At 37.7% G+C, this 13,391-nt stretch overlaps 4 protein-coding genes across 4 annotated transcripts; 2 read left to right on the forward strand and 2 right to left on the reverse strand.

Annotated features, from left to right (window-relative positions):
- Window positions 1-2,806: 2,806 nt before the first annotated feature.
- On the reverse strand, window positions 2,807-4,336 carry LOC112520318 (UDP-glycosyltransferase 73C6-like). Its single transcript, XM_025128662.1, has one exon. The coding sequence runs from the start codon at window positions 4,334-4,336 to the stop codon at window positions 2,846-2,848; it is 1,491 nt and encodes a 496-aa protein (XP_024984430.1). The 3' UTR covers window positions 2,807-2,845.
- Window positions 4,337-5,913: 1,577 nt separating this feature from the next.
- Window positions 5,914-7,538, forward strand: LOC112520316 (UDP-glycosyltransferase 73E1-like). Its single transcript, XM_025128661.1, has one exon. The coding sequence runs from the start codon at window positions 5,943-5,945 to the stop codon at window positions 7,437-7,439; it is 1,497 nt and encodes a 498-aa protein (XP_024984429.1). The 5' UTR covers window positions 5,914-5,942; the 3' UTR covers window positions 7,440-7,538.
- Window positions 7,539-8,082: 544 nt separating this feature from the next.
- LOC112519381 (UDP-glycosyltransferase 73E1-like) lies at window positions 8,083-10,637 on the forward strand. Its single transcript, XM_025127460.1, has 2 exons — window positions 8,083-8,802; window positions 9,776-10,637. Exons 1-2 carry the CDS (start codon window positions 8,083-8,085, stop codon window positions 10,541-10,543), a joined length of 1,488 nt encoding a protein of 495 aa, XP_024983228.1. The 3' UTR covers window positions 10,544-10,637.
- LOC112519382 (UDP-glycosyltransferase 73C6-like) lies at window positions 10,604-12,092 on the reverse strand. The gene has a single exon (XM_025127461.1). The coding sequence runs from the start codon at window positions 12,090-12,092 to the stop codon at window positions 10,611-10,613; it is 1,482 nt and encodes a 493-aa protein (XP_024983229.1). The 3' UTR covers window positions 10,604-10,610.
- Between the last annotated feature and the right edge of the window lie 1,299 nt (window positions 12,093-13,391).

Here is a 13,391-nt window from a genome sequence, read left to right on the forward strand (position 1 = left end):
GAGATTCTCGTTTGAACCTCCACCTATATATATATATATATATATATATATATATATATATATATATATATATATATAAAAGATGATGTTTGGTGAAAAATCAATAACAACGACCGAATAGGATAAATCCCCGACATATGACCGTTAATAACTACGACAAGTGATTATCTAACTACCAAAGACATCATGTGCCAAAAGTCATTCGAGATAACATCTAAACATGTCACAACCATCTATGTTTTGTAGCTTGTCCAAAAACCTTACCCCTGGTCATGGTCAAAAAAGTATGTCTTCTTAAAAGTAATTATTTCTCTTAAATGGAACAATTATAACATCTAATTAATATTCATAAAATTGATAATTATATGAATTGATAATTATGACAATAAATATCATAATTAACCCAAATGTAACTCTTAATATCATAATGATCATGATTGTAACTTTTGCAGGTATCCGAGTATAAATATGAATATCAAATCACCTCAAATAACCTGTCGAACAAATATATTAAAGTTCCGTTTAAAATATTAATGAAATAAATTGTGATTTACGATTTTTTAATATTGTTATATTAATAAATAATTCAGAAAAAATCTAATTAATTTAATATATTTATACATCAAGTAAAAGTTTTTAAACAAATATAATATATTTTTTACAAGATAATATTTTTTTTTGTTAAACAAAAATCATTATTATTTTTCTTTTTTCAAAAAAACACATATTGTTTTAAAAATATTAGCGAGATAAGTTGTCTTCTACTAGTTTTATTGATATTGGTATATTAATGAATAATTTATAATTTTTTTAATTTTTTTAATATATTTATTAAATAACATGTAAAATATCTAAATATTAAAATAAAAAATACAATGTTTAATAAGAACTAGTAGATGTTATAATAAAATAATTTTGAAAGTACAATTATCTAGTAAAAAAGTCACATCACTATTGTACAAGTGAACAATCTACGTGGACAATGAGATAACATGGAAACCTGGTATAATGAGTAATTTAAATTAAAAGATTATCCAATGCTATAATGAATAAATTTTTCAAAGTACAATATTCTAATAAAAAATAGTTTGAAAATACATTATTATAATAAAAAAAACTGAAAGTATAATATTATAATAAATAAATTTATTAAAATAGATTAGTATTTTATACATTTTACTCTATATAATTATAGTTTTTGTTATATAAACCATAGAATGGAATGATAGAATGAGAAAACTGACAGTTGCATAATCACGACTCTCTGTAAACTTCATGACTGTAGATTGCCACGCATAAACTCCACATCCATCCTCCCCATTGTTTCACTGCAAAAACCAACTGCCATTAATGGCTTCTCTTCACTTGTGTTGATCCCTCTAATGGCTCAAGGTCATATGATACCCATGGTCGACATCACCCGATCACTAGCCCACCGTGGTGCTACCGTCACCATAATCACCACTCCAACCGGTTCAAACCCTCGATTGCTCGAGCTATCAAAGACCAAAACCTCAAAATCCCCATTAACAGAAGTTGGTTTGCCTGAAGGATACGAGAGTTTTGACATGCTTTCGTCAACTGCCCTCTTTCTTAAATTCTTAGCAGCCGCAGCTATATTAAAGGAACCGTCGGAAAACATGCTCCGGCGCCAAGCCGTAGCTATGTTGAAGGATTACTATATTGGAACTTGTTGTATAAAGGATTACTGTTGTGTAGAAAGTAATTTTATCATATAAAGCATACAAGAATCGTCAAAGAACAAAATCACGTTAATGGCTGTGAGTTTTACCCACTGTTACATTGTGTTGGAGCTCCGATTAAGCCCATCTTTGGAATCGAAATCTATGGAGGCATGCCCGTTAAGGGTGTCGGGTAGAAGAGAAACAACCCAAACCCGTATGAAAACGGATTAGGATGTTTCTATTGGGCTCACGATTCAATGAAATCAGTACTGGGCTAAAGTGTTTTAAGTTGGCCTTTATTTTTGGGCTGAATCTGAAGTCGATGCAAGCAGCAACAGTGGTGTACTGTACTCTACAGAGTCTACAAATTTTCGGTGTATGTATGGCAGTTAAAAAACCTAAGTGATCTTTAACAATTATTGAATGTTTTTGTGTAAAATGATTAAGAAGTCAGAATAATTAAGAAGTTTTCATGATATAATATAATATAAAAAATAATTTTTTGGTAATTATTAACTATGAAATTAGGGCACTGAATGGTTTAAGGGGCGGCTCCAATATACAAAACCATTAAGAGACAAAAAAAAAATTTGGCAAACAAAATTCACCTCTTAACAATTCAGAGATTACCTTTTAATAAAACTATTAAGAGATAAACAAACAACCCCTCAATCAATCTGTTATAAAGCATAACCCTTGCAGCATTGGATTGACGGGTTGTTATTATTAATTTTAAATAAGTATGTTTTATCGCTTGATTTACTCTTTTATATATATATATATATATATATATATATATATATATTGTATAATTATCTATTATTTAGTTTCATACATTTGTATGCATAACTTAATCCAATTCTTTTCGATAACACAAGTACACAAATGTAAATAAATAATGAAAATTAAGCACAAAAATAGAGAAAATCATGCCCAAAAATGACATACAACAAGAATAATATTCAAACTTATCGTATACAAATATAATTTTTTTTTTATCAAAATTATATATTAGCGATGGGTTGGAAGGAGTTATGCCTAACCAATTTCAACCCTATTTAATGGTGGTTGGTTGTTGACGGGTTGAATTTAATGGGTTGAGTTGTACGGATTGACGGTTTTTTGCACGGCTCGATTGCAAGAGCAATCTTGGCTTCAAGTCAATGGGTCTTGTCCTTTTTAACATTTGCAAGTTCCATTATATCTTGTATTAGTAGTGTCAAGTTCTTGTAAGAAGACCCTCCCTCTTCTATTGCTTTGTTCGCTACCTTCGCAAGTAGTTTCGCTTTCTTTTTTCTCTCGTTTCCTTCGGTTCCGATATCCATCATTTTGCGTATAGCATTCGAAACCTGCTCGCTTTTCACCATAACCCCGAATTTGTCTTCCATACCCCAATGCACAACTCGTTCAGCCCCAACCGCCACGCCAACCCCCAACACTTGGACTACTAGTTTCTCGTTCAAGAACTGATCAGCAAACAGCGGCCACGTAATCAGTGGCACACCTGCACAAACTCCTTCGAGGATCGAGTTCCAACCGCAGTGAGTCAAGAACCCTCCGACAGAAGGGTGTGACAAGATTAGGAGTTGTGGAGCCCAATCTCTGATCAAAAGTCCTCTACCGTTTGTTCGTTCTTCGAACCCAGTTTCTTTTATCCATTCCTCGATCTCCTTAGCTCTATCACCCGCTCGAATCACCCATATGAATGGGCGGTTAGATGCTTCTAGGCCTAAACCGAGCTCAATCAGTTGTGGAGGGATGACTTGACTACTGCTACCGAAACATGCATAGATTACGGATCCTGGTTCTTTAGAATCAAGCCAGTTCACGATTTGCTGCTCGTCGATTGATGTGCTGTTTCCTCTTACGGCTTTACCCAAATTTTTATTATTGGTTAATGACAACGGTCCTAAACACCAAACCCTACCATTTTTCAACTTCTTAAACTCGTTAACATATTCTTGCTCCAACTCCTCAAAACTATTGATCACCAACCCGTAAGCGCTCAGCTCGGTTTCCCTCACTCGTTCGCGTTGCTCCTTCGTGCCTAAACCACCAGGATTGAACTCTTCTGGCAGCTGGACTTTGGTCATCTCAATGTGGTCTGGCAATCCAGGGAGAACAAAAGGTTCCGAGTCAGGCAAACCATCAAGCACCTTGGATGCATACAAATGATGAGTACACAATTGCTTAAAACAATTCATCCCATCAAAGATTATCCTTGGTATCTGATACTTAATCGCTGTATCAGCAGTCCAGAGCATGAATCTATCAGATAAAATACAGCTCGGTCGTGGGTCCAGCGATTCGAACCGTTGTTCAAGTCTTTGTTGTAACATATCAACTGCAGCTGAAAAGTTTGGGATTAAATGAAGACCCGGTAGAGCATCTGCACTTTCGCATCCTTCCGGTAGTCCAGCCTCGGCTGCCGGAAACGGGAGTTCAAGAAAACGGACCGGGAGTCCGGAGTTGATGTGTTGTTGGAGGTTAGGACCATATCGAATGGCATTGAGGGGTGTGGTGACGATGGTCACCACCACATTCGGCCGTTGTGCGAGCAGTTTGGCCATGTCGATCATGGGGATGGTATGGCCAGGGGCTAATAAGGGAATCAAGAGGAAGTGAAGCTGGGAGATGGATTCCGATGCCATTATTGAATCCCACCGGAGATTGTGGATTGATGAATTATGAATTGGAATTTGATTTGAGAATGGTTTCGATTGATATATTGTGGATTTATATAGACAAGAATCATGATTCTAGATTTGATTCTTTGGTGCAATGAGTTTTCTTAGAACTTTCAAGGTTTGGAAAAGTGATTGCAAGAGATTCTTGGTCTTTACACGGAAGTAAAATTCTAGAAAGCTGGAAGATTTGAAGGATGCAATTCAAAATTGCTTCCATGGTTTAATTAGATCTGATCGGTTTAGCCATCGGATGTTATCATGCATATCAAGAGTTATAATTATTATAAATATAAAATTAAAAGCTAAAAACTTGTGTTCATATCATGGTTTCAAAATATATATTGTGACACATAACAAAGTGACCAAATAACATTTTTCATGATCCTACAATTTCCGACACTATAGATTATATTTGATCCAAATAATATTTTAATCCAATCTTCAATCCATTAATCTACCGTCTTAACCAATTATCAATATATTTTCCAAAGAAAGAAAAACCACATGTAATAAAAACACTTAAATTACTCCGTACGTCCCAAAATAACTGTTCACAGTAAAAATGACACAATTTTACTCTTAGCTTATAATAGAGAGATTTTCTCTATCTTATAATTTAAGGTATAATGGGAAAGTAAATTTTTACTTTCAAAAGCGGACAATTATTTTATAACGAACTAAAATAAATACATGGACGCTTATTTTCGGATGAATGAAGTGCATATTTTTATTTATCGGATGGTTATTGGATTGGATCAGGTTGATTTTATTAGATTCTTTACTGATATCCAAAACCGACGAAAAAGTTATGAACTAATAATAGAACTGAAATATAAATTGACTGGTCCAATTTGGATACTGGAATCTTGGATCTGATCTCATCCAATTACGATCAGTTGGTTCTAAGAATATCTAACAGAGGTTTCTATAAAAACCAAATTTCTGTATTTTTTTTCTTGTCAAGTTATTTCTAATTCACTAAACTAATAACCTACATACAACTTTATAATGATAGTTTTTTTTTATTAACCTGGATATCCAATCCGATATACGAGCCGACTAATCCCAGGACGACCACCTGCTTTGCAGATAGTCCGGAGTCACCGCATTTGAACCTCCATAGCCACAAGGGGATTTTTATTCCTCGTTGGATTTAAACTTGAGACCTCCCGGTACTTTTGATCTTTGAAACCAAACTCAAACCAATCAGATACCATAAGTGTGATTTATAAGGACATGTTATTTTTAGTGATCCAATCACATCCCTACGATTCATTGGACGTATAGAAGTCGCATCAACGGTGGTAGATGCTGCCGAACATAAGATGTGGTGACCATGCCTTCCATAACAATCCAATTTTTTGGCCGGCCAACATATGCGAGCCCCATATGTTACTGTATATTTATTTATCATCTCATCTTCATTTTCGATAATTACAAAAATACAAGACACATCGTAAGCATTTACCAATGTTATTTGATATGTATATGTATATATATATATATATATATATATATATCTTCAGTAGTTTCATAGGAACCACCAGAACGAACTTTCTGAACCTCTCCAATGGCTTACCCTCCCACAGGCCTTCATTTTGTCTTATTTCCCCTTATGGCTCAAGGTCATTTGATACCCATGGTGGACATAGCCAAGATACTAGCCCAACGCGGTGCAACAGTTACTATAATCACGACTCCGGTTAACGCGAACCGTTTTAAATCCGGCATTCACCGTGCAATCGAATCTAACCTCAAGATCCAAGTTCTCGAACTCGAACTCGCGTTAGCCGAAGTTGGTTTGCCGGAAGGATGCGAGAATTTCGACTTGCTTCCGACGTCTGCGCATGCTGTCAATATGTTTTTGGCTATGAATTTGTTAGAAGAACCTGCGGAAAAGGTGTTTCGGAGTTTGTGTCCGCCTCCGAGTTGCATCATCTCGGATGGTGGTTTTCCATGGACGTCCGATTTGGCGGAAAGGTTTAACATTCCGAGGCTCGTTTTCTACGGGCCGGGATGTTTCGCTTTCTTGTGTATACACATTGTGACGAATACGAGTATACTAGATGAAATCGACTCCAATTCGGAGTACTTTGTACTTCCTGGCTTGCCCGACCACATTGAAGTCACAAAACCTCAAGCTTCGACTTGGGGAAGAGGAGACACAAAAGAAACCACCGAGATGTTTGATCGAATGCAAGAAGCCGAGAAAACTTCATTCGGGATTGTGGTTAATAGCTTCGAGGAATTGGAGCCAAAGTACGTTGAAGAGTTCGCGAAAGCAAAAGGTAAAAAAGTGTGGTGTATCGGCCCGGTTTCAATGTGCAACAAAAGTGTCCAAGATATAGCCGACAGAGGAAACAAGGCTGCGATCAACGAGCACGATTGCAAGAAATGGCTCGATGCAAAGGAGCCACAGTCCGTAGTTTATGTTTGCCTCGGAAGTCTAGCGGATTCTTCCACGGAACAAGCCATTGAGCTTGGGTTAGGATTGGAGTTATCGAACGTGCCCTTTATTTGGTTCATTAGGCACACAAGTGACGAATTCGAAAGATGGCTCGTAGAAGAAGGATACGAAGAAAGGATAAAAGATAGAGGCCTAATGGTCCGTGGTTGGGCACCACAAATCTTGATATTGTCACACCASGCCATCGGGGGTTTTGTAACACATTGTGGATGGAACTCGACTCTAGAAGGGATTTCCGCTGGGATCCCGATGGTCACGTGGCCGCATTTTGCGGAACAATTTCTAAACGAAAGATTTATCGTAGAYGTATTGAAAATCGGAGTGAAAATAGGTGCGGAGGTTCCTAGTATTTTCGCATTGCGAGATCAGTTTAAGCCTGAATTGACGATCAAACGGGAAGATATCAAGAYGGCCGTGGAAGGTTTAATGAGCGAYGAAGAGGAAGGACASACGAGGAGAAAACGAGCAAAGGAATTTGGGGAAATGGCGAAACGAGCGATGGAGGAAGGGGGATCGTCTCGCGTTAACATGACATCGATGATTCAAGCGATTACAACCGAAGTAACCAACAGGACGAAACCGATTCCAGATATTGTGTAAGTTGTACACCCAACATGATTCTTTTAAGCTGAATCACGATGGTTTTTGGGTTGTGATGTTTTGTAATCAGTTGCCCGAGAAATCGAGGTTTGAAACTGTTGTCGTTAATACGAGTGGTGATTATGGTATCGGTGATGCCGCGTTGGGCTAGTAATCGGGCAATGTCTTGTATAAGTAAGCTTATAAGGCTAGTCTCATAACTCTTAACAAATTGAACAAGAACCCATCTAAGGGACTTGAATTGGACTAAAAAGGGAAACACTTACCAAGTCATTTTATTTTACCAGATGAATATGACAAGAATTAAGAATCTTACACGGTAAGAACAAATGTAAAACTATTACCATGGTTAGCTCTTACCGAAAATAAATTATTAGATACGATACATTTTAAGTGAATAAAATCTTACCCAATAAGTAAACGATATTGTTTAATTTTGCGGATAATTATTTACCGAATAAACTGTATTTTCTTGTGATGGAAGGAATTTAAGTCAAAATTAGCGACTGACTGGATGAACACATGCACATGTTGCCGTGTTGGGCAAACATATGACGTCGATACTGACGTCATTTCACTTCCTACAAATACCCACTTAATTATTTCATACAGAACCACCAAAACCATCTCTTCCAAACCATCAATGGCCTCATCTTCTCTTCACTTCGTCTTGTTTCCTCTAATGCAACAAGGCCACATGATACCCATGGTCGACATTGCTCGAATACTCGCCCACCGCCACCTCACCGTCACCATCATCACAACCCCTGTGAACTCCAACCGTTTCCGACCCGCCATCGATCGAGCAATCCAATCTAACCTCAACATCCAAATACTCGAACTCCAACTCCCATTATCYAAAGTCGGTTTGCCAGAAGGATTCGAGAATTTCGACCTGCTTCCATCGGCTGATCTCCATATCAAACTGTTCGCYGCAATGGACATGTTAGAAGAACCAACGGAGAACCTCCTCCGGCGACTAACTCCGCCACCGAGTTGCATCATCTCCGACAAYCTCTTTCCATGGACCACCGATGTAGCTCGGCGGTTGGGTATTCCGAGGCTCGTTTTCCATGGACCTGGATGCTTCACATACTTGTGCTTACACATAGTGATGAATACTGGTGTATTAGATGAAATTGTCTCCGACTCAGACATGTTTGTGGTTCCTGGGATATTTGATGAGATCAAAGTTACGAAATCGCAGGCGGGAAGTTGGGGGAAAAGAGAGACGAAGGAGATGGTGGATATGTTTCGAAGAATGGATGAAGCTGAGAAAGGTGCTGATGGGATTGTGGTTAATAGTTTCCAGGAGTTGGAACCCAAGTATGTTGAACAACTTGCGAAGGTGAAGGATAAAAAGGTATGGTTGTATATATATTCTTTAGAGAAATTAACAAAAATAGCCGTTTCAGTCGGATAAATTTACCTCTTAGACATTTTTCTCCCAAAATTTCCAAAAAGCCATTGCGCCCGCAAGTTGCATAGGGTCAAAATATATATAAAAAATTTGAACGTGGTTGGTAGGAACCAAATATGTAAATTAGTTTGAACTAATTTACAGATTTGATCCCGGTATTTGCGGACCATGTTCAGATTTTTTTTATATTTTGACTCGTCCACAAGTTGAGGAGTTGCAAACTGCAGAGGTAGTGATTTTTTGAAAATTTTGGAAGAGAAATTGTTAAGAGATAAATATACAAGGCTGAAACGTCTATTTTTGTTAATTTCCCTACTGATACTCTTTACAATTTACACTGAGATTCATAGTGAGGTTTTGTCTCACACAGAAAGCATAGTGAAACTTAGGGTCTGTTTGTTGGCAGCTTAATTAGACTCACAATTTATTCGGCCAGTTATTCATGAATGTTTGGTAAAGACTTAATTAATTATATAGAAAGTGGTTTATCCAATAAGCTTCTAAGAAGAGCTTTATATAAAAATCAAGTTTTTTTTTTCCAAACTTGTCTCTTCGAATTAAAAAAACACACTTCATCCATCTATGAGAAACCCTCTCCAACAAAAACTTTTTCAATATATACTGACAGATTAATCAACACAGATAACTTTATTCATACAAGACTTAATGGAAAACCAATCAAACAGCCCTTAGTTGTACTGGTGAGCTATATATATGAAATTTCGACATATCACTTGTCCCACATAAGAAGAGTGATAAATTCTTCTTTAGTTTATAATCTCTAAAACTTGTAACTTTTTAAAGAGATTAGGCGAGCTAAGGAGGATTTGACCTTGTGTGAGTTGTGCACGAGTTTAATCACGTCTTAATCATTGTTTTACTGTACTATTTCTACTATTAATCTATTTTCTAACAGGTATGGTGCATTGGCCCGGTTTCGCTACGCAACCAAAGTCTGCTCGATATAGCCGAGAGAGGAAACAAGGCCGGAATCAACGAGCACGATTGCTTAAAATGGCTGAATAAGAAGGATCCAGGGTCTGTAATCTTTGTTTGCTTAGGAAGTATGTCGAGTGTTTCCACAGAACAACTATTCGAGCTCGGGTTGGGATTGGAGTCATCGAACGTGCCGTTTATTTGGTGTATACGACACACAACGGAGGAATCGGAGAGRTGGTTGTCGGGATACGAARAACGGGTAAAAGATCGAGGCCTAATTGTCCGCGGTTGGGCACCGCAAGCCTTGATACTMYCGCATAAAGCCATTGGTGGTTTYGTAACTCATTGCGGATGGAACTCGACTCTTGAAGGCATTTCCGCTGGGATCCCGATGGTTACGTGGCCCCAATYCGCGGATCAATTTCTTAAYGAAAGATTYATCWTAGACGTATTGAAAATCGGAGTGAGCATCGGCAATGAGGAGGTTGTTGCGGTTGGAGATCAAGATAAGTTTGGAGTGTTGGTAAAGAAGGAAGACATCAAGTCATCTATTGGAAGTATAATGGACAAAGAAGATGAAGGAGAAGCGAGACGAAAGAAAGCGAGAGAGCTCAGAGAAATGGCGAAAAGAGCAATGGAGGAAGCGGGTTCGTCTCATTTCAACACGACAGCAATGATTGAAGATATTATCGAGCGATTAGGCAAACTAAAGCRATTCAAGATGTTGTCTAGACTAGTGGTTTAATCGTTTACATACGACTTATGATAAGAAAAACACRATTTCGATCTTGTACATACTCGACAAGRTCGTTTCAACTTGATGGCTCTCGGCTTTTAACATTTGYAAGTTCCATTATATCTTGTATTAATAGTGTCAAGTTCTTGTGAGAAGACCCTTCCGGTTCTACTGCCTTTTTCGCTACCATCCCGATTGCTTTTACTTTCTTTCTTCTCTCGTTTCCTTCGGTTCCAAAATCCATCACCTTCTGTATCGCCTTCAAGATCTGCTCGGTTTTCACTGTTACCCCGTACCTGTCTTCCATACCCCAATGGACAACGTGTTGAGCGCCAACCCCCACGCCAATCCCCAACACTTGGACTACTAGTTTCTCGTTCAAGAACTGCTCAGCAAACAGCGGCCACGTTATCAGTGGCACGCMGGCACAAACTCCTTCAAGGATGGAATTCCAACCGCAGTGAGTCAAGAACCCTCCAACCGAAGGGTGTGATAAGATTAGGAGTTGTGGTGCCCAATCTCTGATCAGAAGTCCTCTATCTTTAGTTCTTTCTTCAAACCCGTTTTCTTTTATCCATTCCTCGATCTCCTTAGCTCTATCACCCGCTCGAATCACCCATATGAATGGGTGGTTGGACGCTTCTAGGCCTAAACCGAGCTCAATCAGTTGTGGAGGGATGACCTGACTACTGCTACCGAAACAGGCATAGATTACGGATCCAGGTTCTTTGGAATCAAGCCAGTTCAAGATACGCTCCTCATTGATAGAGGAGCTGTTTCCTCTTACSGCTTTTCCCAAATCATTATTATTGTTCAATGACAACGGTCCTAAACACCAAACCCGACCATTTTTCAACTTCTTAAACTCGTTAAMRTATTCTTGCTCCAACTCCTCGAAACTATTGATCACCATCCCATAAGCGCTCAACTCGGTTTCTCTCACCCGTTTGAGTTGGTCCCTTGGCGCCATATGATTATGATTGAACTCGGGTGGCAGCTGCAATGTGGTTATCTCAATCCGGTCTGGCAATCCAGGGAGAACAAAAGGTTCTAACTCAGGCAAATCGTCGAACACCWTGGATTCATACAAATGATGACTACATAACTGTTTGAAACAACTCATTCCATCAAAAATGATCCTTGGTATCTGATACTTAGCSGCTGTATCAGCAGTCCAGAGCATGTATTTATCGGATAAAATGCAATTGGGTCGAGGATCCAGCGATTCAAAACGTTGTTCGAGTCTTTGTTGTAACATATCAACTGCAGCTGAAAATTTGGGGACTAAATCTAGAGCATGTATAGCATCTCCACTTTCGCATCCCTCCGGTAGTCCAACCTCAGCCGCCGGAAAAGGGAGTTCAAGAAAACCGACTTGCAGTCCCAATTTGATGGGTTCTTGGAGGTAAGGACCATACCGGATGGCGTTGAGGGGTGTGGTGACGATGGTCACCWTCACATTCCGCCGTTGTGCGAGGAGTTTGGCCATGTCGATCATGGGGATGGTGTGGCCAGGGGCTAATAAGGGAATCAACAGGAAGTGAAGCTGGGAAGCCATGATTTGATTTGATAATACTTGAAACTGATAAATCATTCATTTTTATAGAGAAGAATCGCGTATTTTGATTAGGGTTTTGGTTCATGCATCATATATGTACTGATTATGACGAGTTTTCTGCAAAATTTCAGCAAAATGCAAACCTCTTTGTAATAACTTTTTAACAGTTTTTTTTTTTTTTTTTAATCTGGGAAGTAATCATCCTAACTTACCGAGTAAGACTTTTCATCCTTATCATCGTTATTACTGGGTAAGATTCTTGTCCCTTGCCATGTTCATTCGGTGTGAAAAATTGCTCCGTAAGTACTTACCTGATAAGCGTTTAATAAACGGCCCCTAAGTATTTAATTTCAACTCTTTTCTCTAACAAATTAACAATAAGGGCATCTCCAGTGCATGACACTCTACCAGAGTGTCATGGACTGCCACATCAGCATTCCACTCACCATACAACTCTATCATTTTATACCCACACTCCATAAGACTCCAATGAGTTTAATGGATTTCCACATCATATATATATATAATCTATAAATATAATTTTACCAACAAATTTAAAAATCTACTAAAAACAAGGAATAATACATTAAAATGAAAATGAAACGAAATGAAAATACATTTAATAAAAAGCACGAGACTAAAATACATCAGTTAAAAAGTACCAAAGCTAGAAAATGAAATGCTTAAACACCAAATAATTTAAAACTAATTATGTTGTTTTTATAAATTAAGAAAAATAAAAATAAAAATTAATTTATTGATTAATAAATATCATATTATAGTGTGTATATATATATATATATATATCATAATTAAATCCTTACAAATTTAATTATAAAAAAAAATAGTAGGTCCCATCTTCCTCCCATGATACGTGTAATGCCCATTGAACTCCCCCCCCCCCCCATTAAACTCTCCATGACACCTTTCACAATGCATGATGAGTGTCATGGTTCCCATTACTCTCCATGACACCCAATTGGAGATGCCCTTAAGTGCACGCATTAAGCATTTCAAATACCGTGACCGACAAGATTAGAACGAACGTTTGTTGCTTCTCTCCTAAACGCAAATTGCATGCGTCGTTCATTTTACCTTTCAATTTGGGATCGACAACATCAGTAGGAAAGTGATCTACGTAACAATGATACATGTAATAAGTGTTTTTACCTTTTGAGTCTAGAATAAGCAATTTTGTGAAGGCTTGTTGTTAAAGTCTCATATCAGCTAAACTTGGATTATTTAACCTTTATATATATATATATATATATATATATATATATATATTAGAACATTCAT

The sequence above is a fragment of the Cynara cardunculus genome (assembly GCF_001531365.2).
Source record: "Cynara cardunculus var. scolymus isolate 2C chromosome LG 10, CcrdV1, whole genome shotgun sequence".
Taxonomy (NCBI): domain Eukaryota; kingdom Viridiplantae; phylum Streptophyta; class Magnoliopsida; order Asterales; family Asteraceae; genus Cynara; species Cynara cardunculus.